Consider the following 27976-nt stretch of genomic DNA (forward strand, 5'->3'; position numbering starts at 1 on the left):
ACGGGGGATATAAAAAGTGTACACACCCCTGTTAAAATGCCAAGTTTTTGTGATATAAAAAATCAGACCACAATAAATCATTTCAAAACTTTTCCCACCTTTAATGCGACCTATAGCCTGTACAATTCAATTGAAAGACAAATCTGTTAGGGGAAAATATAAACAATTAAAAATGTACAATAAGCTGGTTGCATATGTGTGCACACCCTTAAACTAATACTTTGTTGAAGCACCTTTTGATTTAATTACAGCATTCAGTCTTCTTGGCTACACACCTGCTATCAATTGAAGAGACTCTAACCCCAAATAAAGTTCAGCTGTCCTAGTAGGATTTTCCTGACATTTACTCAGTTGCCTGCTACAGCAAATGCCATGGTTCGCAGAGAGCTTACAAAGCATCAAAGGGATCACATTGTTGAAAGGTATCAGTCAGGAGAAGGGTACAAAAAAATTTCCACAGCATTGGATATACCATGGAACACTGTGAAGACAGTCATCAAAAAGTGGAGAAAATATGGGACAACAGTGACATTGGAAAGAAATGGACATCTCTCCAAAATTGAAGAAAAGACAAGAGGGAAAACAGGTCAGGGAGTGCAACACTGAAGAAGCTGCAGGAATTTCTGGCAAGTAATGGTCGTTTACTCCATGTGACAATAATCTCCCGTATTCTCCATATGTCTGGACTATGGTGTAGGGTTGTAAGACTGAAGCCTTTTCTTACACAGAAAAGCATCCAGGCCCGGCTAAAATTTGCAAAACAATACTTCAAGTCTCCCAAAAGCATGTGGGAAAATGTGTTATCATCTGATGAGACTAAGGATGAACTTTATGGCCACAATTCCAAAAGGTACATTTCGCGCAAAAACAACACTTTGCATCACCAAAAGAACACCATCCCCATGATGAAGCATGGTGGTGGTAGTATCATGCTTTAGGGATGCTTTTCTTCAGCTGGAACTAGGGCTTTAGTCAAGGTGGAGGAAATTATGAACAGTTCCAAATACCAGTCACTTCTGCCCCAGAACATTCAGGCGTCTGCTAGAAAGCTGAAGATGAAGAGGAATTTCTGCTTTCAACACGACAATGACTCCAAGCATACATGCAAATCAACAAAAGAATGGCTTCACCAGAAGAAAAGTTTTGGAACAGCCCAGCCAGAGCTCAGACCCAAATCCAATAGAAAATCTGTGCAGTGAACTGAAGAGGGCTGTGCACAAGAGATGCCCTCGCAATCTGACAGATTTACAGCACCTTTGCAAGGAAGAGGGGGCAAATATTGCCAAGTCAAGATGTGCCATGCTAATAGACTCCTACCCAAAAAGACTGAATGCTGTAATTAAATCAAAAGGTGCTTCAACAAAGTACTAGTTAAGGATGTGCACACTTATGCAACCAGCGAATTGTACGTTTTTCATTTTTTATATTTTTTCCCCAAACAGATTTGTTTTTTAATCGAATTGCACAGGTTATAGGTCACATTAAAGGTGGGAAAAGTTTTGAAATGATTTATTGTGGTCTCATTTTTTTATATCACAAAACCCTGGCATTTTTAACAGGGGTGTGTACACTTTTTATATCCACTCTGTGTGTGGGGTCCCTATTAAATAAATGAAAACCCAAAATGTCAAACAGCCAAATATCCGAAAAGACTGTTCCTCTAAATTAGTATTGTGGGGGGCTGTGTCCCCTCCCACCCCTGCTAATTATCTATACCAACTCAGAGATCGCACTACAGCGAGGAAAGGGCAAATTTTCCAGTCTTCGCTGTACCGCGATCTTACAACAGCGATATCGAGGAATGGCCTATTTGGATATTTGGCCATTCAACATTTTGAGTTTTCGCTCATTTAATAGGGACCCGTGTGTGTATATATATGTATATATATATATATATATATATATATATATATATATATATATATATATATATATATATATAAAAATATACATACATATATATATACATATATATATATATATATATATATATATATATATATATATATATATATATATATATACATACATACATACACACACATATATCACACACACACCATCCCATTTAAATGAACAATCTAAGCCTTTCCCTAAATTAAATACTTGACCTTGAATCTTCACTAGTTTTTTTTTTTTTTTGGTTGTTAGTTCAATCTCCTGGCTGTTTTCTGTGGTTATTGGAATAAAACATCCCCTTCTGAAAGGTTTAGGTGTCATCTGGCACCATTATTACTAGCTACTATGTCATAGTGGCAGAGTTGGGAATAAGAACCCTTTTGTAGAAGGATACTATAGTCTACAACCACCAGTATTTCTTTCTTTTTTAATTTATCATAGGCTGCACTCAGAAACTCTTCCAAATAAGTGCCATCAATTAACCCAGCCATTCACCAACCCTTTTGTATAACTAAAGTTGGATGGTCCTGTAATGCAAATCCAGTCAAGCAATAATTTATGGCAACTGGGCCAAATCACCAAAAACTTGCACAGTAGATTTCTCTCCAGGCAAAGCTTTTGTTTAACAGAAAATGAGGACTTGCCACCACTGGAAGGCTTGCATGTACCTCTGACACAGAATGGGCACTGTGCCAACACTCAAAGCAGTGGAGGATGGGAAAATGCAAAGTGACAATCTAGATGTAAGGCCTCCACTGATTTTCATTTGTTCTGGAGTAGGAGGGCATATATTGTTGTCTGCTTTTTTTTACATCTCTGATAATAATAAGTTCATACACTGCCCTGATGCAGTGCCCCCTCTGTCACTGCCCCTGGGAAATGAGAGGTGGCATTAAGTACTTGATCCTTACATGCCCCAAAGTATTCAACTGGTGACACAGATTTTCACTCGCTCTTGGTTACTGGTGGCACAGAAAAAAATACAACCTCTAAATCAGTAGACCACATATATCAAGGGTCTATATTAGATCAGCGAACGCTTAAAAAAGTGAACGCTGATTGATCAACCTTATGTCAGTGAAAGCTTACAACCTCGAACTGTCAGATCAGCGATTTTTTTCCTGGGGGATCGCTCATCCAAAACACACACACAACACAAGCACACCAAACAAACAGAAATCCACACATATACACCTAAAATCTGACACCTAACCTTACACTAAACTATGCACACACCACTAACTATCCACTTACCTTAACCCAAACCCTAACCCTAAGCTCCGTCACTATGGCACACTCACCTCACCCGCTCCCTAAAACTAACCAACCTAAATTCACCCTAACCCTCATGTCCACACAATCGTACACATACCTAACCCGAGCCTTAACCCTGACTCACCTAACCCACTCTAACACTCACATCCACACAATCGCACACTTACCTGAATCCGACCCGTAACTTTCCACCACAGCACTGAAAATACAGAAGCAACAGAAACAGACAACCAAATTCTTTCCTCAGGAAAAAAATTGAGTTTCTGTTGCTTCAATATTTTTAACTTTCGCTAAAATAAGGTCGATCAATCAGTGTTCGCTTGTTTAAGCGTTCGCTGATCTAATATAGACCCATACATCAATGAAGTTCTAATACCTTACTACATGGACTGGGCACTAAATCAAATCCAAGTTTTCCGGTCACATTAATAAATGACCTGCCCTTCCATTCAGTGGTCTAGGTAACCTTTTCATTAGCCAACCTCATAAATACGAGAACTCCTGCTACACTCAATAGCTTTGTATTTGAGAAATCAGATGCCTAACTACACAATGAATTCGACTGGACCATCTTCCAACCAGAGTGTTCTGACTGCTCAAGAAAGGCACTGACAATGTTGTGAAAGTGAAAACTATATCTAAGTAAGTAACAGTGTAACACCAAGGATACGTTAGGATTTTCCCATTTTAAGTTTATTTTCTTTGCGCCTACAGAATACTAATCACACAAATCACTACCCCAGAAGATGGGCACTACAGCTAACATAACTTTTGTAGCAAAGAAAACTGTGAAGTTTATATTAAGGGCAAGACAGAAGCAAGAGTCTAGCTATGGACACCCAGCCGCAAAACAGTATATACAGTAGAACACTTCACCCTTCAAGAAATATTTTTGGTGTATTGCATATGCATAAATATGAAATGCAATGGTGAACTGCACATAGATAGATTTCATTGCACACAGAGGGAGAGAGAGAGAGAGAGAGTTTCTTTTTGGGCTCAGCTCTGAGTTGCATTTATTTAGAATAATTTCTGCGTCTCATATAATATGCGGTTTCTAAAACTGCATACCAGACTGCTAAGTTATGCAGTGAAGAAAATCAGTCATGCTTTGTCCATCCAGACTCGCAACAATTAAAAATCTAATCGCATGGGTCATGGTGTTTCTTAACTAAGGCAAAATAGTGCATACTTTGCTTTTATATATTTTTTTATATCTGTATTTCTTAGCTGGGGTAGAGCACTGATCCCTGTGGAACTTTTTGAGACTCGTCCCATGAATACAAACTCAAGAAACATAAAAACTCTGGTTCACAGCCCAGCACTTGCTCAAAACTCATAGCAAGCACTAATTAACCCTAGCACTACACCCCCTATACTGTCCAGAAGGACAAGGCTCTTTATTCGTCCCTACCAGCTAATCAGTAAAACAGCTCACTTTACCTATTCAGGCATGTCCAAAGGGCAGTTTCAGGTGTACTCTCCTGTCCAAATGCTGAATCTGGGCATTTTGAAGCAATGTTACAACTGCCTCATATACACAGACAACCCCTCTCCCCTACCACCAAACACTAATATATGCGAGAGATGCAATTATACAGCCAAACTGGAGGCAAAGCTCTCTCAACCCAAGACTGGAACTGACAGTAAAGAGGAGAAGGAAAATATATGCAACACACCACCAGTCTCACATAGACCTACTAAACCAACACCGGCAAATAACACACACAAATACACGAAAACATACTCAGAAGCTCTAAATAAAAATCTGCAAAAGCAACAGAGACCTTCAAAGCAGACACCCAAGCAACCTCCACACTCCATCACAAACCATGAAACACATACTTCACATAATCAGTGTGCCACGCAATCACAGCCCTTAAGGCAAAATAACATACCCAACACACTAGTAATAGGTGACTCTATAGTCAGGCACACTGATGTCCCACTAACTAGGCTGGACAAGGAGAAGGTTACAGTTAGCTGCCTGTTGGGCACCAGGATCCGCCACATAACACAAGCACTCGGGTCACTCCAGAACAAGTACAAATACGACTCTGTCATTGTCCATGTTTGTGTGAATAACCTGAGATGCACCTCCCTGGACTACATGAAAAGAGACATGGAAGAGCTCTCTGATCACGTAAGACCAGGCCGGTATGACCCTGACCCTGAGTAGCATCCTGTACACCTGAAACTGCCCTCACCAAGAATGATGCCACAGTATAAAGAAAAAATGATCAATTTCAACAACTGGCTAAGTTTCTGGTGTCATTCAAAGGGGATCCAGTATCTGTCCACCTGGGATGACATGCTCAATAAGCCACGTTGCTTCACAAGAGATGGCTTGCACCTGTCACCCTTAGGCTTTGTAATACTGGCCAAGGCTTTTGCTGCTCCCATACTGCCTTTTTTAGGCAAGGCTCAAAAGACAAACCCACCACTGTAAATAGTACAAGTAACCAAAAACTGAGGGTAATGCTACTCAACGCCAGAAGTCTAAACTTCAAAATGCATGCACTTGAGGTACACCTCAGTATAGAGAACACTGATATCTGTGCAGTAACAGAAACCTGGTTTAAAGCTCCAGAGAGCACCCCAGCACTACCAGGCTATAACTCATACCATACTTTTCGGCCACAGAACCCAGACCAAAACACAAAAGGTGGGGGTGTATCCATATTCATCAAGGGTACCCACACCTCCAGGTTAGTGCACAGCACAATGCCTCAGAGATCATCCACGTGCAACTAACAATGGGCAAAACTGCAATTCAAATTGTAGCATGCTAAAGATCACCCACCATGACCCAGGACCCCCCATTCCACGTTTCTGCAGACACTGGAAAATATGAAGGTCCTACCGAATGCCCTAATATTAGGTGATTTCAATTACCCAAACATTAACTGGGGGAAACTACTCAAGTACTAACTACCTTTCCTAACGTTTCCTAGAATTTATAAACATGAACACTCTGGATCAACTGGTCAACACCCCCACCAGAGGTGACAACATACTGGACTTGGTCATCACCAACATGGGTGACCGGTGTTCTACACCGGAGGTCAAACCGTCGTTGGTTAGATCAGACCATAGACTAATCACTCTGGATAACCACATTCCGCCCCCACCCCCAATCAAGGAAACCACCATGAAAAACTTTTCAAAAGCAAACTTTACGTTACTTAAGACCGAGGTGGAAAGGTTCACAGCCCCCATGCTAAAGGGCCACGTTGTCCAAGCTGCTGAATCCTTTACAAAGGCACTCTATGAGCACCTGCAAGAATGCATGGATCGTGCTATCCCAAGCAAAACCAAGGCTCACTCCTCCAAGAAAAGGAAACCAGTCTGGTGGACCCCTGCCATAAACAAGCTATACAACAGAAGGATGAAACTAGTGCAGAAGAGAGTAAAATCCCAAGAAGGAAAGACATCCATGATGAGTACCAGCAAGAAACTACGATCCCTCATAAAATCATCAAAGGCTAGCTTTGAAAGAAAAATTGCCAAGGATTCCAAAGATAACCACAAAGCATTCTTTAGCTATGTCAAGAACCTAAGTGGAAACTCTCAGATCTTCTCTGAGTTACTGCAGAATGTCACAAAATACACTGAACCGACTGATATTGCCAACATTCTGGCAGACAGGTTTAGTGCAAAGGTCACCCCCCTCTCACCCACTAAAGGGCCCATAACCATACCAGAAGAATGTAGTCCCCCAGCAATCACTGACACATAGGTTAAAACAGCCTTATCCAAAGCCAAAAATACAGCTTCAATGTGACCAGATGGTGTCCCAAGCTGTGTCTTACACAAGCTCCAAAATGAACTAACCCTTCACCTAAACACACTGTTCAAACTCAGCCTCTCTACAGGTTACGTACCCATAGAGTGGCTCACATCAACAGTTATCCCGCTCCACAAAGGTGGAGCCATAACGGACCCTGGAAACTATCACCCTATAAGCCTGACTAGCCTGGTCTGCTAGGCTATGGAGCACATCATCATGGAATTCATAAACAGAGACATTGGGAACCTTCAAACATTGGACTCTACCCAGTTTGGCTTTGTTAAGGGCAGATCATGCCTCCTAAACCTGATGGACTTGTTTGAGACCGTTACCAAGGCTTTAGATAAGGGAAAGGAGGTCCACACAGCCTACCTAGACCTCGTAAGGCTTTTGACAGCATTCCCCATTCTGGTATTATAGACAAGCTCACCAGCCTGAACATAAGCCCCTAAGTCACGAGATGGGTTGCCAATTGGCTCATGGATAGAACCCACACGGTGAGAGTTGCAGGCTCTAGGTCCAACTCTAAACCAGTTACAAGTGGCATTCCCCCAGGGCTCAGTCCTGGGACCCCTCCTGTTCTGTATATACTTCTCAGAGGTACAGGCAAGCACAGGAGGACTATGGCTGACCATGTTCGCAGACAACTTCAAACTGGGAGCCATAATTGACTCTCCAGCTGATACAGACATCCTCCAGAAGGGTCTCACGGAAACGGATACTTGGTGTCAAAATCATGGCTTTAAGCTTAATGCCAAAAAGTGCATAGTCACCCCCTTTGGAAAAAACAAAGCACCCACGAACTACCACATACATGGTAGTCCCCTAAATACAGAAAATGTAATAAGGGATCTGGGGACCCAAGTAGATAGTAATCTCTCCTTTGATAATCATATTGCCAAGGTGGTTAGAAAATCCTTCTATGTGGCACACCTAATCACAAAAGGGTTCGCATCAAGAACAAAAGAGGTTATTGTGCCCCTCTACTCATCAGACCATCATAGAGTACAACGCCCCATTTGGGATGCACCTTACAAGACACCTGCAACAGCTGGAAAGACCACAGAAGTACCTCACCAAGAGGATTACTGGCCTCAAACATATATCCTATGCAGCCCGACTGAAGAAACTCCAGCTGTACTCGGTTGCATACCACTTACTCAGAGGTGATCTCTGCCTGACATACAAGGTCATGTTCAACCCAGAATTGATGGACATGCTCCACCTAAAAAACAAACAAATCCCCAAGAGCCACATGCTCTACGGATCTAAACCTCACCACAATGATAAATAGGACATGCTGAAGGGATAGATTCCTGTCCCAGTGACTCCCTATGCTTTGGAACAGGATTCCAATCTACATTAGGCAGAGCCCCTCACTAACACTCTTCAAGAGAAACCTTGACGAGTGGATGGGAAACAGAAAATTTACCCCGGGGATCACTGCAGTGGCTCTGTTAGACAGAGGCACAGGGAACTAATGGCTCTGCTGGACCGAGGCACACAGAACTAATCTAAAGGGGTGGCGAAAGCAAACGCATTCTGGCTAGGCTTATAGATGCCCTTGGGCAGATAGCCTAGTACTTACCTATGAACCTATAAGTCAAATACCAGAACACTGAACATAAAATAACTGCAACATGTTATATTTTTCCTTACCCCTCTTCAGCTACACAACCAAGCAAAATCCACTTGGATGCTAAATACCAGAAAAGCACAAAACCAGAAAGGCTCATCCAGACTCTGCTACACTTTGCTGTGAAGGAAAGGTTAGTTTGCTTTTATTTTTTGTATTATTGTATTACCTTTCTATATTTTGAATGCTGTAGTTTGTTTTCTTTACCTTGTGTTTTGCTTGCATTCTGTTTTAACAGCATATTAAAACTTCAAAAGAGACCACAGCTCTCTCTGTTCTGAGTCAGGCAGAATTTTTCCCGCCCTCCCACTCATTTAAGTTGTCTTGTTAAATACCACTGTCTTTCTAGTTGCCCACCTCTTATGTTAATCTGACCACATATCTCATTTCTCTCTACTTTCACTGGCTTATGTGAGTAATCACAAAATCATCATTTTTGAAATCCCACCCCTTCAATTATTTAAATTTATTGGCCATCCTACAGTATTTCATAGTACCAAAATACAAAAGTGACCACCCTTTCAATCCATCTTGCTGTTTTAAAAATAGTAACTCTCCACTAAACCTTAACTTTTTAAACAGGTAAAACTCAAGTTACCTACTTTCACATCTAACTTCTCTAGTGCACACTGCAGAGTGCATTCTTTTCAATCTTACCTTTAAGCATCCCTGTGACTAGCACTTTCTCTAATACCTGCTGGAAAGCACTAGGAAGCCTTAAACTCATACAAACACTGAACTCTCCTTGTTAACAAGGAGAAATTAATAGTAGGCACTAAACAGCCTATAATTGCAAAGTACCTTGCTAAGGAAACAGCTCCTATACTTTACAAAGAAAAAAAAAGCCCCAAACCAGGCATGTCCAAGGGTCAGCTTCCGGTGATTTCTCCTGTCCACCTGGTGAATCTGGGCATACTGGGGCAATGCAGCAATTGCTTCATGTACACAGACAACCCTCTCCTCCTACCACCCAACACTACAACCTGTGAGAGATGCACTTACATAACCAAAATGGAAGCAAAGCTCTCTCCACCCAGGATTGTGCTAAACAGTCAAGAGGAGAAGGTTAACACCCACACTACACCTCAAGCAACACATAGCCCTTCTAAACCCACACCACCAACACCCACATATAGCAACACTAAATCCACATATGCAGAGGCCCTTAACTGTAACCTGCCCAAGCAACAAAGACCTCTGAAGCTGAAACGCAAACAAACACTAATCACAACCAATGTGTCACATAGTTCACAACACCAGTGTGCCACCCAGCAACAGCCCCTAAGGCAAGACAATGTACCTAACACTTTAGTCATAGGTGACTCTATAGTCCGGCACACTGATGTCCCTCTCACCAGGTTGAATAAGGAGAAAATTACAGTCAGCTGCCTGTCGGGTGCCAGGATCCGCCACATAACACATGCACTCAAGTCACTTCACAACAAGTACAAATATGACTCTGTCATTGTCCATGTTGGAGTGAATGACTTGAGACGTACCTCCCTGGACTACATGAAGAGAGACATGGAAGAGCTCTCGGATCATGTGGCCCAGGCAGGTATGACCCTAGCCCCGAGTAGCATCCTGCCTTCGCCCAGAATGATACCACAATATAAGGATAAAATGATTGACTTCAACAATTGGCTAAGCTTATGGTGTCATTCAAAGGGGATCCAGTATCTGTCTGCCTGGGATGACATGATTGACCGACCACAATGCTTTGCCAGAGATGGTCTGCACCTGTTGCCCCTGAGATTCAGGTTACTGGCTAAGGCTCTTGCCACCCCTATAGTGCCTTTTTTAGGCAAACTTCAAAGGACAAAACCACCACCGTAACAGGTACAAGCATGCAAAATCTGAAGGTAATGCTACTCAATGCTAGAAGTCTAAACCTCAAAATGCACTCTCTCGAGGCACTCCTAAAAATGGAGAACATCAATATCTGTGCAGTAACTGAGACCTGGTTCAAGGCTCCAGAGAGCACCCCTGCAATACCAGGCTACAACTCTTACCACACTTTTCGGCCACCAAACCAGGACCGAAACACTAAAGGTGGAGGAGTGTCAATATTCACCAAGGATATTCACACCACCAGGCTAGTTGGCCAACACAATGTGTCTGAAATTCTCCAAGTGCAACTAACACTAGGTAAGACTGCAATCCAAATTGTAGCTTGCTACAGATCCCCCTCCATACACCAAGATTCTCACTACACCTTTCTAAACATACTGGAAAATATTAAGATAGAACCAAACACCCTAATACTGGGTGATTTCAACTACCCTGCCATTAACTGGGAAAACTACTTATGTCCCAACACCTTTGCGCAACGGTTCTTGGAATTCATCAATTCCAATGCCCTGGATCAACTAATCCATAGTCAAACCAGGGGCTCCAATATCCTAGACCTGGTCATTACCAACATGGGAAATCAATGCTCCATACCTATGGTCACCCCCTCGTTAGTCAGGTCTGACCATAAGCTAATCACCCTTAACATCCACATCCCACCCCCACCCCCAGTAAAGAAACCACCATAAAAAACTTCTCCAAAGCCAACTTCATGCTACTCAAGTCAGAAGTGACAAACTTCATGACACCCACGCAGACGGGAACTGAAAGTTCAACTGCTGAATCCTATACTAAGGCACTGTACGAGCACATCCACTCATGCATGAATCGTGCCATCCCAAATAGAACCAAAATGCTCTCATCCAAAAAAAGGAAGCCAATCTGGTGGTCCCCTGCCATAAACAAGCTTTACAACAAAAGGAAGAAACTTTTGCAGAAAAGAGGAAAATCCCAGGATGCAAAAACTCCTTACTAGCCTCAGTAAGAAACTGAGATGCCTCATAAAATCCTCCAAAGCTAGTTACGAAAATAAAATTGCCAAAGATTCCAAAGACAACCACAAAGCATTCTATAACTATGTCAAGAATCTAAATGGCAATGCTCAGATCTGCTCTGAGCTAAAACAGAATGGCATTAAATATACTGATCCGAAGGATATTGCCAATATCCTGGCAGATCGATTCAGTGCCAACTTCACCCCCCTCTCACCCCCTAAATGGCCCATCCGAATACCGGAAGATTGCCAAATTCCCGTAATAACGGCCACACAGGTACAAAATGCACTCTCTAAAGCCAAGAATACAGCATCCATGGGACCAGATGACATCCCGGGCTGTGTACTACATGAACTACAATATGAACTGGCACCTCACCTAAGTGTCATGTTTAATCATAGCCTCACCTCAGGTTTCATGCCCACTGAGTGGTGCAGAGCTACAGTTATCCCAATCCACAAGGGGGGATCCACCTTGGATCCCGGAAACTACCATCCCATCAGTCTGACAAGCCTGATCTGCAAGGCCATGGAGCGTATTATCATGGAACTTATAAACAAAGACATTGGCAACCTTCAAACACTGGACCCCACCCAGTTTGGGTTTGTGAAGGGCCGATCTTGTCTCCTGAACCTGATTGACTTCTTTGAATCAGTCTCCAGAGCCATGGACAAGGGTAAGGTGGTCCACACAGCCTATCTAGACCTTGCCAAGGCCTTTGACACCATCCCCCACTCTGGAATCATAGATAAACTTAGTAAGTTGGGCATTAATCCCCATGTCACCCAATGGGTTGCTAAATGGCTTACTGATAGAACCCACACTGTAAAAGTAGCCGACTCCAAATCCAGCTCCAGACAAGTGGAGTACCTCAGGGTTCAGTCCTGGGGCCGCTCTTGTTTGGCATCTACTTCTCTGAAGTACATGTCAACACTAAGGGACTCTGGCTAACAAAGTTCGCAGATGACTGCAAACTGGGAGCCATTATTGAATCCCCAAATGATGTGGATACTCTACAAAAGGGCCTTACAGAAACAGATGCTTGGTGCCAGAGCCATGGGCACAAGCTGAATGCCAGGAAATGTATTGTTATCCCCTTTGGGAAAAAACATGTATCCATGAATTGCCATATAGGTGGCAGTACACTAAACACAGAAAGTGTGATAAGAGACTTGGGGACACAGGTGGACAGTGGTCTCACCTTCGATAACCACATTGCCACAACAGTCAGGAAATCCTTCTATGTGGCACACCTCATCATGAAGGGCTTTTCATCCAGAAAAAAGGAGGTCATTGTCCCACTGTACTCATCCCTCATTAGACCCATTATAGAATACAATGCCCCATTTGGTATGTACCTCTCAAGACATCTGCAACAACTGGAAAGGCCTCAGAAATACCTCACTAAAAGAATCATAGGCCTAAAGCAGATGCCCTACGCTGACCGCCTTAAAAAACTCCAGCTATACTCTGTCGCATATCGTCTACTCAGAGGCGATCTCTGCTTAACATACAAGTCCATGTCAAACCCAGAGCTGTTGGATATGCTACACTTAAAGAAATCCCAATCCCTCAGAGCTACACGCTCCAGGGATCTAAACCTTGTCATCACAATAAACAAAACATGCTGGAGGGATAGGTTCCTGACCCAGAGACTCCCCAGACTCTGGAATAGATTGCCCATACATGTCAAGCAGAGTGCCTCTTTGGACCTCTTCAAGAGGAACCTTGACGATTGGATGGGAGAAAGGAAATTCACCCCAGGGATCACGTCAGTCGCCCTGCTAGACAGGGGTCCAGGAAAGTAAATAATGTGGGAAGAAATAGCCAGGGAATTGTTATGGCTAGGCTTGTATAGGCCCTAGGGCTGATAGCCTAGTACCAACCTATGAACCAGTGTACACAAAAGTTGTGCAGCATATCTGTATGACTACTAAAGGCCTAACATGATTTTAGGGCTCTGCCCAAGTGACCCGAGATCACGTAAAGGCTCAGGTGCTCGACAGACCCGGTAGAGGAAAATAGGCATATGTATCCTGGAAGAGAAGAGGTGGGCCCATACAAAAGTATGATCCCTTGGAAAAGATGCAGTGTTGCAATAGATGGTCTGGGTGATGTGACATTTGGCTGCTAAGCTGCTTCAGTTGTTGCTCTCATTACGAGTGCACAGGAGCATGCACCTGAATCAAGTGGGTCATTATTCCCCTCATGTAGGGGAGGGTTAGGTCTAAATAAATATGCCCTCACTGAAGGAATGATGGGCAAGGGTACAAATCACTACTGTGATTGTTTGTATAATGGCCTCAACTAACCAGCTGTCATCCTCACTGGGAATATCCAAGATGGAGGGGCAAATGGGCATGGTTGATGGGGGGAGTCTTAATAGAGAGCAGGCTCAATGGGAAGAAGCTCAAGAAAAAAAACATTTCTGGAGTTTTGAGGGCAAAGGTTTTGGTGTTTTCAAACAGTATGACAAGTACATGGTGCTGCTGTTTAACTGGAAGACGTAAGCACTACAGACAGGAATGGCAGAAATATATACTGCCCATGGTAGACCTAACTTGTGTATACAATATGACAAACAATTCAAAGCAGCTCTAGCAGTGTCCATTTGCCCAGCTTGGGTTACCTGGGATAGCTCTGTTTTCTGAAAGCTGGATGCAAAACCAATCAACCTGTCAAACAGGAACTAAGGATTGTTACATTCAGTGTAGGTTCACTGACAGGAAGCCCCTTGGAAGAAGATGACATGATTGTAAGGATGAGGCTGGACATCCTATTTATCTAGGAGACAAGATGGAAAGTCAGTGCACCAAAGCCACTTAACTTAGTATCCAGATTCTACTACTCAGGAGAAGGACAGATTAGAAATGGTATGGGAACTGTGGTTAGGGAAAGGCTTCAGAAGACAGTGAATGATATCATCAGAATTAGTAACAGACTCATGGCCATCAGACTCCAGTGTTATGATGTGACACTGTTCACAAGCTCAGCCTATGCCCCACACAAGGGTTGTGATAGTGAGGAAAGGAGTGCATTCAGACAGCAGCTGCAGGACATACTAGATAAAAGAGGACAAAATTAATTGGTGTTGATAATGGGTAACCTGAATGCACCTATCTCGACAGACAGAACAGGATATGAGGATTGCCTGGGTCCACATGGGTGGGGCAACAGGAATAAAGAAGGAAAGGCCATTCTAAGACTTATGTTTGGCAAATGGCTTGATGATGGTCAACACATGCTTTAGCAAGACAGACTGTCACAAGATCACATACAAGATTGGCCATGATGCAACTCAGGTAGACTTCCTCCTAATAAAGAAAGCATTGGGGTAGAATCAGTGATCGCAAAGCCATCCCCAGTGAAAGTTGACTTGCAGAATAATCCAGTGGCTGCCACAATCAACTGTAAGCAGTGGTCAGAAAATGCTCTAGGGTCAACAGAGATCAGGCTGAACACCTAGAAGTTGACTGGAGAGAAAGCACAAGAGTTCAATGAATTACTCAGGGCCCTAGCACCTCAGGAAAAAGAGCAACTAGGTGGAGCTGAAGAATGGCAGCACCTGAAAACCTCATGTATAAGGACTAGATATGTAGCCGAGCCAGTGGGAGCCACATATGGAAGCAAGGTACATACAGAAAGGTGACGGTGAAATTCAGAAGTCCAGGAAGTCATCAAAAGAAAGTAGGAGTGCAGAAAAATATGGGAGCTAGTACAGAAGGACCAGGCTAAGAATTAACACTGGTTGGAAAACAAAGATGATAAAAGAAGAGCTGCACTAGAACAGAACAAGGCATCAAAAAAACTCTACCAGCTTCTAGAAGCTGGCTTAGTAGATGGCACAAATAGACTCTATTAGGTTGCAAAGCAAATACAGAAAGATAGACAGATGGTCAGACACCCTTCATAAGGGATACCAGCAAGAACCAGCTCATCAGTCCACATGACATCATTGGAAGACAGAAGTACTTCCAGCAGCTTCTGAATGAAAAAAAACACACAGAATCTGTACTGCCCCAGACACAGTCTACAATGAAAGAGGAAGAGGAGCCCACTCTAGAAGTAAGGACAGCACTAAGGAAAATGAAGTCAGGGAAAGCAGCAGGCTCAGCAGATGTCACAGCAGGTATAATCAAGATGTTGAGTGAAATAGGGGAGAAATGGCTCCTGAGGCTATACATAGCAGTATAGAGAGAGACAGGCATATCCCAGATAACCAGAGAATAAGTATGCTAGTGCCAGTGCACAAGAACAAAGGGGACATCAACAACTGTGGGCAGTACATAACTATCAAACTCCTGTCACACTGCATGAAAGTTCTGGAGAGGGTGCTTGATAAATAAACACACAGGCGTAAAGTAACATGCGAGATGAGTAGTTTGGATTCAGATCACAATGCAGCACAACTGACCCAATGTTTGCAGTGAGACAGTCATTTGAGACGGAGCTAGAGATGAAGGAAACAGTTTAAATGTGCATTGCTAGACTTGGAAAAAGTATAGGACAAGGTACCAAGTAAATGGATTTGGGCAGTTCTGCACTGGTCTGAAGTACCAGAAACACTGGCAGAATTTGTGCAAGCTATGTACAAGGACCCAAAGGCAAGCAGAGGTGTTCCCAGTGGGAATGGGTGTGCATAAGGGTTCAGCTCAGAGTCCACTGCTGTTCATACTGGTGATGGACTACATTATCAAATAGGTTAGAGAGAACAGATCACAAAGTTGCTGTATGCAGACAATGTGGCATTACAGGCAGACGCTAAACAAGAACTTCAGCAAAGAATAGAACGGAATGTAAAACTGAAGGCACATGGGATGAAACTGAGTACAGAAAAGACAGTTGTAATGGCAGCAAATTGGGAAAATCAGAAGAAGCTGAGAATTAAGTTAGAAGGGGAAACAGATAAACTCCTTCAAGTATCTGGGAGGATTGGTTGAGGAGAAGGGAAGTCTCAAAGAGGAGGTCAAGCTAGAATTAGAGGGGCTACAGTCAACTAGCACAGAGTGTCAGTGGTGGTGTATGACAGAAGAATGGCAAAGAAGCTAAAACAAAGTATATAAAACAGTGGTGTGACCAGTACTACCGTACGGTACAGAAAAATGGGCAGTAAAGTCAGAGCAGTTGAAGAAGCAAGAGGTAATGGAGATGAAGTGCCTGAGATGGGTGTAGGGTACACACTATGGGACAGATGAAGAAATAAGGACATCAGAGCAGAAGCCAAAATAGCTCCAATTGCAGAGAAAGTCCAAGAGAACAGATTATGAGTGAAACTTGTCAGTTCTTATCTACACTTTTCCTATTTTTTAATAGTGGCTGTAATGCCTTTCAATGAACAATTCTTCCAAACTGTTCAGCTCAGTTACAAAAACACTATCATCCAATATAAGCCAAGACAACCATTATGGGCTGATTCTTATCTACATTCTTATTAACACAAACTGGATGGCTCCTAGCTGAATCAACATCGGCATCAACCCTCCACTTCCCATTTTGTACATGGGGTTGGAGGTGTCACATCAACAGAGACCATTGCCTATAGCCAGTGCTTACACTGCCATGTAGCTGTACATGATTATTTACAAATGTTGCCTTTGTACAGATTTGACAACTGAAGTTATCACTTTCAAGTGGCACCTCAACATCTCTGAATACCATGATGCAAGTACATAAAAGTTAACATGGTTTAGTTCACCGAAAAATTATAAAAAATGTCCTAAGAAAATATCCAGATCAGAAATGGACAGTCTATAAAACAAGCATAGAAAGCACTCATCTGAAGGAGTCTTAAGTATTCTTTCTGTTCTTTTCCATTTGCTTGTTAACTGACTGGCAAAACAGGGGACCACTGTGCACCCAGTCGCAACTCCTTTAAACCGTTGCTAAAACAAATCACTAAATAGAAAGTAATTGTTTGCAAGAATAAGTTACAACAAAGACCACAAACTATAGATTTCACTATTAGGGAGAACTGTGACATTAATCAACAACTGTCTAAACATATTTGTTTCTTCCTTATTATCATGAGTATAAAGTTATGTCTAAAATAGCTAACAAAAATGTACCTCTCAGCAATACAATGCATACACCTTTCAGATAGATAAGAAGTGCCATGAATCATTTACACAAGACGGGCAAGTTTTATCTATCATCTGCATACAATGCTAAGGGCTCTGTCTTTCACCTACTGGCTGAAACAACGACCACAAAAAGGCATCCCAACTGTCTTTTTGTATTTCTGGGACACCAAAAAAAAATCTTCCAATTTTGAGGTATGGCATAAATATAAAAAAAGTATGGTTATTTAAATTAATAGATTTAGTATGCAACAATTCTAACAGTTTTAGATTAACGTATTTATGAATGGTCTGGATATCTCCATTACATGCTAATTCACAAGTAGAATCATTACAAAGTGTTGATATTTTATCGTTGCAGTCTGCAATATTCATAATAACTAATCGTGCATGATAATTAACTTACCTCCTCTGCCTGCTTCCATGTTTGAAACTAATAGTAACTCTTAAAACAGACATTTTGTAATGACTAAGTACTCTGATATCACATTTTCAGCTACTTTCAAATATAGACAATATCTGTGTAAAGGGAGGTGTTGATGCTTTCTGATAACTGCATTATCAGTGATTATGCACTTGTTTAATAAATATGTACGGTTGAATTGTCTAAAAATTTTAAAGCAATTAATTCAAACAAATTTGCCTTCTTTGTAAAATGAAAAGTTCCCTTACATAAAGTCAGGCTGTTCACTTGTGAAGGAAATGGAACTAAGATTAAGTACCTTGAAAGAGCTGTTTGTCAGTCCTGACATCAGCCTCTTCTCTGGTTCCTCATTCTCTTCCTCTTAAATCGGAATGCCATCTGTTCTGGTGAAAATTATTCTATTCTGACGGAGTGATTCTATTACACCTGTTGGCCCTATTCTCTGACTGGTCGACTTTCAAAAGCTGGACATATTTAATGTCCCTGCTGTGCCTTCTCAGCCAATTGTGGAGACTTTGATTGGCACAGACTGCTTCTCTTGTATTCATTCCACTAACCTGATGATTATTATAGTTCGAATGCACATTGATTACACATTGATTACATGGTTTCCCTTCCTTTCCCCCTCACAACAGTCCTTTTCATCTCTGACTAGTTTTATTATTTTTTTGCACCAAAGTGGTCTCAAAATGTATTCATAATTTGAAGGCTAGGTTCAGAAACTTGGCTCTATATGTCTATAAAATAAAATTATTATTTTTATGGCAAAACAAATGTGTTTCATACTAGTACTTTTTATGTGCCAGTTATTTTTAACAGTTCACTTATTCCTTTTAATGATGGTATACTGCTTTTATGTCGTCGGATTAGATTAAGTATTTGACTAAATGAGTATGACTATTCCTTTGGACTCAATGAGATGTCTGATTTTATATTGTTATGCACTGCAAGGCAAACTGTTCTGACAAAGACTTTGCTTTTGGACAGACAAAATATCAAGTCAGCATCTATTGGTGACATCATTCCTTTTTTGTTATTGTTATTCCATCAATGATAAACATCTAAGAAACTCCAGTCTCATTGAGCTGACACACAATGGAAATTCATATAAAGTTACATTTCAAATTTAAAACTTAAAAAGCAGATAATAAATACTGAAAGAAAAAAACATATTAGTGGAATTGTATTTCCATTCAACAGGTTATAAATACACCTTTCTATAGTTTCTTGTACAATAAATTCCACAAAACGGCACTACACTTTTTGGACAGACCACTAATTAAATGGCTCCTAGCTGGATGCACCTTGCAAAGAAAAGTTCAACTTACAAAGGCCTTTGCTTCTTTGAACTTCAGCCCTAAGGTCACTAGTTGTGTCACAATGACCAATGATGTTCTCCAACTTTCTGCTACCCTCCAAAGCCTAAAAGAATACAAAAATGGAATCCATTCATTTTGTGACAGTATTTTAAGTCCAGTCCACAGCAATCCATTCTAAAAAAAGTATTTAACTTTTGTTTTTCAGCACTATTAAACTGTATGTGCCAATATGAACAATATGTACAGGTTATCACTTTACCCTTAGAAGATTAATCTTAATACATATATTTACAGGGATCAATAAAGTAAAAAAATACAATCAGGTAATCATTTGCTACATTAAGTTTTCATAGCCAATATTAGCTCATGTGCATTTTTCCATTAAAACAACATGCCTACTTCAATGCTAAATATTTAGGGAGACAAAAATGTAAATGCAATTTAGAAATCCTTACAAATCTAGCATATGTAAAATTTCAAGGCTAGAAAATAGGTACCAAAGAAAATACTGCTGAAAACTATGTACAGACAGGAAAAATAAGATAAAAAAACGGTAAACCACAGCACTCCGTAGGAAAGTTTTATTAAGCGCTTTTTGTCTGTTCTAAATAACATACTTCATCAGATACATAAAAATGGAAATTCAATCCTTTTAAAAACAAAAAGCAATGTACATGTGATTTAAAAAGCCCAATCAAATTTCATAAAAATTAATTGGTTACTAAATAACCTCCAAGCCATTCTTAAAGTTGTAACAATTTAAGTAGGCTTTGAGAGTTAACTTATTCAACTGAATGTCACTCATAAAGAATACTTAAGACTGTAACTCCAAAGCACTTGTTCTTGTATATACTAAAAAACTATCAAAAGGTATTTTTATTTAATACTATCTTTCTAAACTTTTAAGTTTAAGAAGACAATGTGATGGCACACATGCTGATGCCAGGGCAGCTGTGGGCATTCAAAAGCAGTTGCCAATACAACTCTAATTCTACCAGTTTTAGTGATAACAGCCCTCCTCTACCATCTGTTCGTACTTGGTCAATTGCTTTAAACTTAAAAGTGTCCCCAACAGATAGTGCAAAGCATTCTGCACTATCAGTCTTCTGTTCATCTATGGCATATATATGTTCATAAATATGATCAGAGAGTCTGCGCTTCATTTTACCAATGTAGAAAACTGAACATGCTTGGCATTTAGCTAAATAAACAATGTGTTTTGAATTACATGTGAACCTATTTTTAAAAAAAATTAATTTTGTTTCTAACTTCAAAATTGTTACCTACGTCTATAAAATTACAGTATTTGCACATATTACATTTAACCATTCCTGGAAATTTAGGTATAATGTCCTTCTTGCTTTCTAATAAATTTTTCAAATTACACCCCCTTCTGTATACTGTCTTCGGGTTGTCTCCTACTTTATTCATAATAAAAATGTTGCTATGCAAAAGGTCCCAGTTCTTATGAATAATGTATGAAACTATAGAACAGTTGACATTAAAAGTCATCACTAAACTTGTATTGAATTCTGTGGCTTCCTTCATCTTGTCAACGTAGGACAACTGGGAGTTTTCTGGAGTTGGTGAAGAATTAGTGTTGTCATTGTTTATGTTGGGCTGAAGTTTACCTGGACCTAATATAGGAGTATATATGCCTTTTGATATTTTATATTTAACTTCTTCTACAAGTGTATCAGCTAAATCCTTAGGATAGTCTCTTCTCAAAAACAGATTACTAAGATTTTGGCATTCCAAACCAAAATCGTCATCTAATATTACAATTCTTTCTGCTCTTACTAGCTGTCCCTTCACCACTGATCTTTTCTGGTGGTAAGGGTGACAGCTCGAGAAGTGCAAGAATTAATTTGATTAGGTCTTTTTCCAATGGATTTTGGCCAGGTATCTGTTACTGTTGGTATCCTTGCTTAGCTTAATATCCAAGTAATTGATTGTTCTCTCATCGAAATTAAATGTAAACTTCAGGAAATCTGAAGAATTATTAAAATAGTTAACTAATTCAGTAGCCTGTCCCAGATCACCTAGGACTAAAATAAAAATGTCATCTAGGTACTGGGTGTAGTACACTATTTTTTGCATAATTTCTGATTTATTAAAATACACTCTTTCTCCCAGTATGCCAAAATGAAATTTACCAGACTAGCTCTACAGGGTGAACCCATAGCTACTCCAATTTTTTGAAGGTAGCATTCATTGTCAAAAAGGAAGTAACTATTGGAAAGTATTATATGCAATAATACATCAACCAAGTATACCTCTGAAAGTGAAGCTCCCCTAAATTTTAACATTAAACTAACCCATTCAACCCCTTCTTGGTGTGGTATAGAGGTGTAAAGATCCTCAACCTCTGTTGTTAAGAATTTCTTTTCCTCACTATTTTTAAGATTATTCAGCTTTTCTAAAAAAGTCCAGGAATCTTTACAAATTTCTTGTTCGAATAGCAGGTATTTCTGTAAAATTGAATCTACTACCTTCGCACAAGGGTATGTGATGGAATTACCTGCATCAATTAACCGTCTCATTGGTTGGTTGGTTAGGCTTTTATGGATTTTCGGGATTCCGAACATAATCGGAATCCTAGGGAAAGGCATAGACATGTAATTAAACAAGTCTAACTGTATTCTAGCTTCTATAGAGAGATCATTTAAGTAACCCTTAATCCGGTTGTAGGCAACATTCAACTCATTACGGGAAACCTTGATAAAAGCTGCACTTTGTAATATAGTTTTCATCCAGATCACATAATCTGCCTGATCTAAGATTACTAACCCACCACCCTTGTCAGGTTTGATGATTCAAATTTCTAGTGATCTTAGCATTTTAAGTGCTTGCTGTTCTTCTGTACTGACATTATAGTTAGTTGGAGTACAAGAAAAATCACCTTGTCTATGATGACTGTTTTTGTCATTAGTTAAAGAACGTAAATCTAATTCACATACATTTTCGAACAAAAATAATGTTGGATGGAGGGATGGGTTGTATGTGCTGGAAACTTTGAATTTATTGTTTTCTATGTTTCTGTTGCCTAATAGTACTGATAAATTAAGTTTCCTAACGTAATGTTTAATGTCCATTAAAGTTCTAGCTATATTCAAATGTGGGGGGGACAAAGGTTTGACCTTTAGATAAAACATTCAAAATTATAGGGTCAATGTCAACTGATGAATAGTTAAATATTTTAAAGTCCCCAGTAAAATTTGTCAGGATAATCGGTTCATGGAGTTGTTCAGATGTTACCGTCTCCATTGGTTGTTCTGTTGCTTGTTCCTCGTTCTCTGATGTTGTTTTTGTTTCGGTATAGCACCCATTTGTTTCCCATACTGAAAATTTTGTTTATTTTGGTTGTTATACGAGTTATTCCTTTCAATGTTGTTGCTGTTGATGGTATTATTTAGGCTATGGATACGTTCACTCCGTCTCAATGGAGTGGTGTTATCTGCATCATTTAAATTGCCTTGAACATTCAAGGCATGTCTGTTAACAATGGTAGCCACATTGTCTTCACCTAAATTATTGTTACCATAGCTGAACATATTCTAGTTTTGTGAACGTGGAGGGGGGTGGATAAGCCAACCCCTGTTGAAAAGCTGACAAGTCTCATTGGATTTTTTTATGTTTTGTATTTTTTAATTTCTCTAGATGTTGATCTAAGCTGGTAAAAATCCTAGAATAATCATATTTATATCTAGGAAAATCAATATCTTTCTGTATATTGTCTTGTAATTTAGCCACATCTCTCACAAGGGTTGCAATAAACAAGGTGTAATGTTTGATCATTAATTCAAGTAATTTGAATCCTTGTTGATCACAAAATTGCAGCAATTCACTATGAAAAACAGAATTAGGTACTAAACCCATTGGGTATTGGTATACCCGGAGTCCCTTAGGTACTATTTGTAAACATAGGCATTCTTGGAATTATGCTACTTCCAATTGTAGCTTTTTGAGTTTTAAGAGTCTTTGGTCAAGCAATTTCAATTAATCCAAAAGTGAAGTTTCACTAACCTGGTGTTCTTTCGTGCTTCCAGCCGGTCACCCCTGTAGTGGCTACCATTGTTAACAGACATGTCTTGAATATTCAAGGCAATTTAAATGACGATGCAGATAACACCACTCCGTTGAGACGGAGTGAACGCATCCATAGCCTAAATAATACCATCAACAACATTGAAAGGAATGACTCATGTAACAACCAAAATAAACAAAATTTTCAGTATGGGAAACAAATGGGTGCTATACCAAAACAAAAACAACATCAGAGAATGAGGAACAAGCAACGGAACAACCAACGGAGATAGCAACATCTGAAGAACACCATGAACGGATTGTTCTGACAAATTCCACTGGGGACTTTAAAATATTTAACTATTCATCAGTTGACATTGACCCTATAATTTTGAATGTTTTATCTAAAGGTCAAACCTTTGCCCCCTCCCAACATTTGAATATAAATAGAACTTTAATAGACATTAAACATTATGTCAAGAAACTTAATTTATCAGTACTATCGGGCAACAGAGACATAGAACACAATAAATTCAAAGTTTCCAGCACATACAACCCAACCCTCCATCCAACATTATGTATGGTGTCCACTGCCATGTAAAGGAAAAATGTGAGGAAGAATAATGTCCTTCATCATAGCAGCATGCATCCAAAACATACTAGGTTGAACGTTCTTAAGGGACAGATCTTTCATGTGATGCGATTGTACAATGATGATAGTAAGTTGAGTGATGCCCTACTGATTCTTAAACAAGAACTTATGGAGAGAGGCTATAATTGTAATATGATTGATTTTCAGATCGCTGAAGCCTGGCATGAAAGGCGAGGGAGATGTAAACCTTATTTCTCAAATGCTCCCACTAATAGTGTAGCCTTAGATACACCTGGCACAACCAGCTCTAGGATCCCAGGAAGGAATGATACTGCAGACAAGGTAAGGATGTCCTTGACCTATGCAAGTGACATCCATGTAGTTTGTGATGTCATTAGGAATAATTGGGATATTCTCTCTACAGTACAGGAATTAAAAGGAGTGATAGACTATCAACCTAATTTTGCAATTAGGAACAGGTCACTCAAAAAGCAGCTTTGCTACAGGTCCCATTTTATGCCTTCTCAGACTCTATCTGAGAGAACTGGCACATATATCTGTAGGAAATGCTTGGCATGCACTCATGTACATATAGGTGGGTAGTTTACACATCCATCATTAGGGTTTACGATAGAAAGTGTTTTTTATGCTGACTGCCAAACAGAAAATGTAATTTATTTTTGCTACTGCCCCACGTGTTTTGCATTTTATGTAGGCAAAACCAATAGGGCATTCAAAGATAGGATACTGGGGCATCTAAGAGATATCAAGAATGCCAAGGAAACTAGTGCCCTAGCTATGCATGTAGCTAAAGAAGGATCGAGGCATAGTTTTAAGTTTTTGGTGTTAGAGATGATGCATAGCACCATGAGGGGAGGTGATTTGGTGAATAGAACTGAATCCAATTAATAGAAATGGATTATACGGTTTCAGGCAGATAACCCCCTGGCCTCAATAGTAAAGTTTCCTTGAAGCCATTTCTCAAGGCTAGAGCTCTCAAGCATTGATTTCTATTTGTAACTTTATCTTAGATGATGTATGTTTTTATTATTGTGATGAACAGTGAGTTTTTTCCATTAATTATGTTTCAGCACTGTAATATTTTTAGCAATATTTATTAACATATTTCGTAGGTTTTGCATCAATTTATATCTGCTGCTTACACGCTCTAGATTTTATTAGTATTTATATGTATTAATATTATTTTAATGTGTTAACATTATACACTATGCACAAGTTGTGCACAGAAGTCCAGCACTATAGAGGTTAATTATGCATTTAATTCATCAGTTTGGTTGATTGGTTCATTTGAATGTATAAAAGGACGCATTTCATTGTTATTTTTTATTCTGGTCTGATGAAGCGGTTGATATCCGTGAAAGCGCTTACTTGTTTTACTTTGGAATAAATCCATTTTGTGAAATTCAACCAGCCGTGTGGAACCAGTGAGTTTTATTTTTTGCTCTATTTTTCACATCATTTGGTTCCCTTTGTCAGCTTCAGAGGCTTTTTGATCTTTGAGAAGGAATATTCTCTGAGGCTATATGGTGCTGTTGAATACCAATTGTGCTACTGAGTCTACCAGGAGTATAGGCAGGGGACGAGGAGGGAGGGCTGTGAGAATAAAGGACGAGATGGACAACACAAATGGAATGTTATGGTAAGAACATAGCTTCTTTATGTCATGTTGTCAATCTCGCCTTTATTCTCACTTGTGGGACCACATCCCAAGCAACTAAACTCTCGGGTGGCTCATGGGAAAATATTCCTCAGAACCGGTGAACCAAAGGAGGCTCTACTCCTAGAGGCCAAATCCACTTTGTAATGAGTAATAAAGGTATGAGGTTTTGCCCAAGTAGCCGCAACACAGATATTATCCAGTGGTAAACTAGCCTGAAAAGCTGCAGATGCGGCCACAGATCTAGTGGAATGAGCTTTACCCACCTTTGGGAGAACTCTAAAGTATAAATGTAGGATATACATAATGTTAGCCATCTAGATAAAATGACTTTTGAAACTGATTGTCTCTTATTCTGATACAAGAAAAGGTCAAAGAGGTTGTATGATTTTCTTATTTCTGAAGTTCTATGTAAATAGAAACGGAACTGTCTATGAACATCTAGAAGATGCAAAGAATATTCCCCCTTATTTTGGAAGTTGGGGAAAAAACTGGAAGGTCTATAGCTTGATTAAGGGGTTTCTTCGTCACAACCTTGGGTAGAAAGGATGGGTTAGTGCATAACGCCACTCTTTGTGGAAGACTAGATATAGAGGCTTTGTGGACAAGGCCTGCAACTCTGATACTCTTCTGGCTGAAGTAACAGCCACCAAAAATAGAGTTTTCCAGGAAAGATATTTTAAGTCATGTGTAGATAAAGGTTCAAAAGGGGGAAAGTAATATGAGATAAGATGAAACTGAGATCCCAAAGGGGTGTTGGATGCTTATATGGAGGTCTTAACATAATAGTGCCCCTCAAAAATGCTTTGCAAAGTCAGTGTGATATAATAGGATGTCATTTTCTCCTATATGGGAATTAGAAATTGTGGCTAGTTGAACTTTAACTGCAGCTGCTGCTGCTCCACCACTGAAGATCTCTGATAGAAACTGCAAAACAGAGTGAACTGGTGCTGTAAAAGGCTCTATTCTATTACAGTTTGCCCATTCAACAAATCTCTTCCATTTGCTTTGTAAAGTTTTCGAGTAGCTGTTTTATGAGACAATAATGCTCAGAGTTAGTCCAAAATGACAATAAATACACTGAACCCACTGACATTGCCAACATTCTGGCAGATAGGTTCAGTGCAAATTTCTCCTCCCCCTCACCCCCAAAAGGAGAAATAACTATCCCAGCAGAGTGTAGCCTCCCTAACATCTCAGATGCCCAGGTGAGAGCCGCCCTCTCTAAAGCTAAAAACACAGCATCAATGGGACTGGACGGTGTCCCGGGCTGTGTGCTACATGAACTCCAAGAGGAACTAAACCCAAACATAAGGCTGCTGTTTAATCTTAGCCTTACTACAGGATACGTACCCAAAGAGTGACGTACAGCAACAGTGGTCCCACTTCACAAAGGCGGTGCTTCTACGGACCCTGGAAATTACTGCCCCATAAGCTTGACGAGCCTGGTCTGCAAAGCTATGGAGAGGATCATTATGGAACTCATAAACAAAGACATTGGGGACCTACAGACATTGGATCCTACCCAATTTGGCTTTGTCAAGGGCAGATCCTGCCTTTTGAACTTGGTTGACTTTTTTGAAACCGTCACTAAGGCCATTGATGAAGGTAAGGCAGTTCACACAGCCTACCTTGACCTTGCAAAAGCCTTTGACACAATACCACACTCAGGCATCATAGACAAACTCACCAGCTTAAATGTAAACCCATATGTCACGAGACGGGTTGCAAACTGGCTCAAGGACAGAACCCACAGGGTCAGAGTTGCTGGAGTTATGTCAGACTCTAAGCCAGTCACAAGCGGTGTCCCACAGGGCTCAGTTCTGGGACCCCTCTTGTTTGGCATTTATTTTTTCCGAGGTACAGGCAAACATAGGATGACTGCAAACTGGGCGCCATAATAGATACTCCAGCGGACACAAACATCCTTCAGAGAGGACTCATTGAAATGGATAATTGGTGCCAGAGCCATGGGCTTAAGCTTAACGCCAAAAAATGTATAGTAATACCCTTTGGGAAAAACAAGGTACCCACAAATTACCACATAGGTGGTAATCCATTAAGTACGGAAAAGGTAATCAGGGACCTAGGGACCCAGGTTGACAGTAACCTCTCATTTGACACTCACATTGCCAAAGTGGTTAGGAAGACCTTCTATATTGCCCACCTTATCATGAAGGGTTTCACATCTAGATCGAGAGAGGTCATTGTGCCCCTGTACTCATCTCTTATTAGGCCAATGATTGAGTACAATGCCCTATTTGGGATGTATCTTACCCGACACATGCAGCAGTTGGAAAGACCCCAAAAGTTCCTCACCAAGAGGATAAAGGGTCTTAAACATATATCATATGCTGCCCGACTGAAAAAACTCCAGCTCTATTCAGTCGCATACCGCCTACTCAGAGGTGACC

General features: G+C 40.4%; 1 protein-coding gene across 1 annotated transcript in view; it reads right to left on the reverse strand.

The window, feature by feature from the left end:
* Positions 1-27976, reverse strand: part of LOC122813305 (integrin subunit beta 3 binding protein) — a 517597-nt gene that overhangs the window by 22899 nt on the left and 466722 nt on the right. The window contains exon 6 of the mRNA XM_044085555.1: positions 19276-19369. Coding sequence (XP_043941490.1) covers positions 19276-19369 — 94 coding nt within the window. The remainder of the gene's footprint in view (positions 1-19275; positions 19370-27976) is intronic.

The sequence above is a fragment of the Protopterus annectens genome, chromosome 10.part0 (assembly GCF_019279795.1).
Source record: "Protopterus annectens isolate FY-2018-M chromosome 10.part0, PAN1.0, whole genome shotgun sequence".
NCBI lineage: Eukaryota > Metazoa > Chordata > Ceratodontiformes > Protopteridae > Protopterus > Protopterus annectens.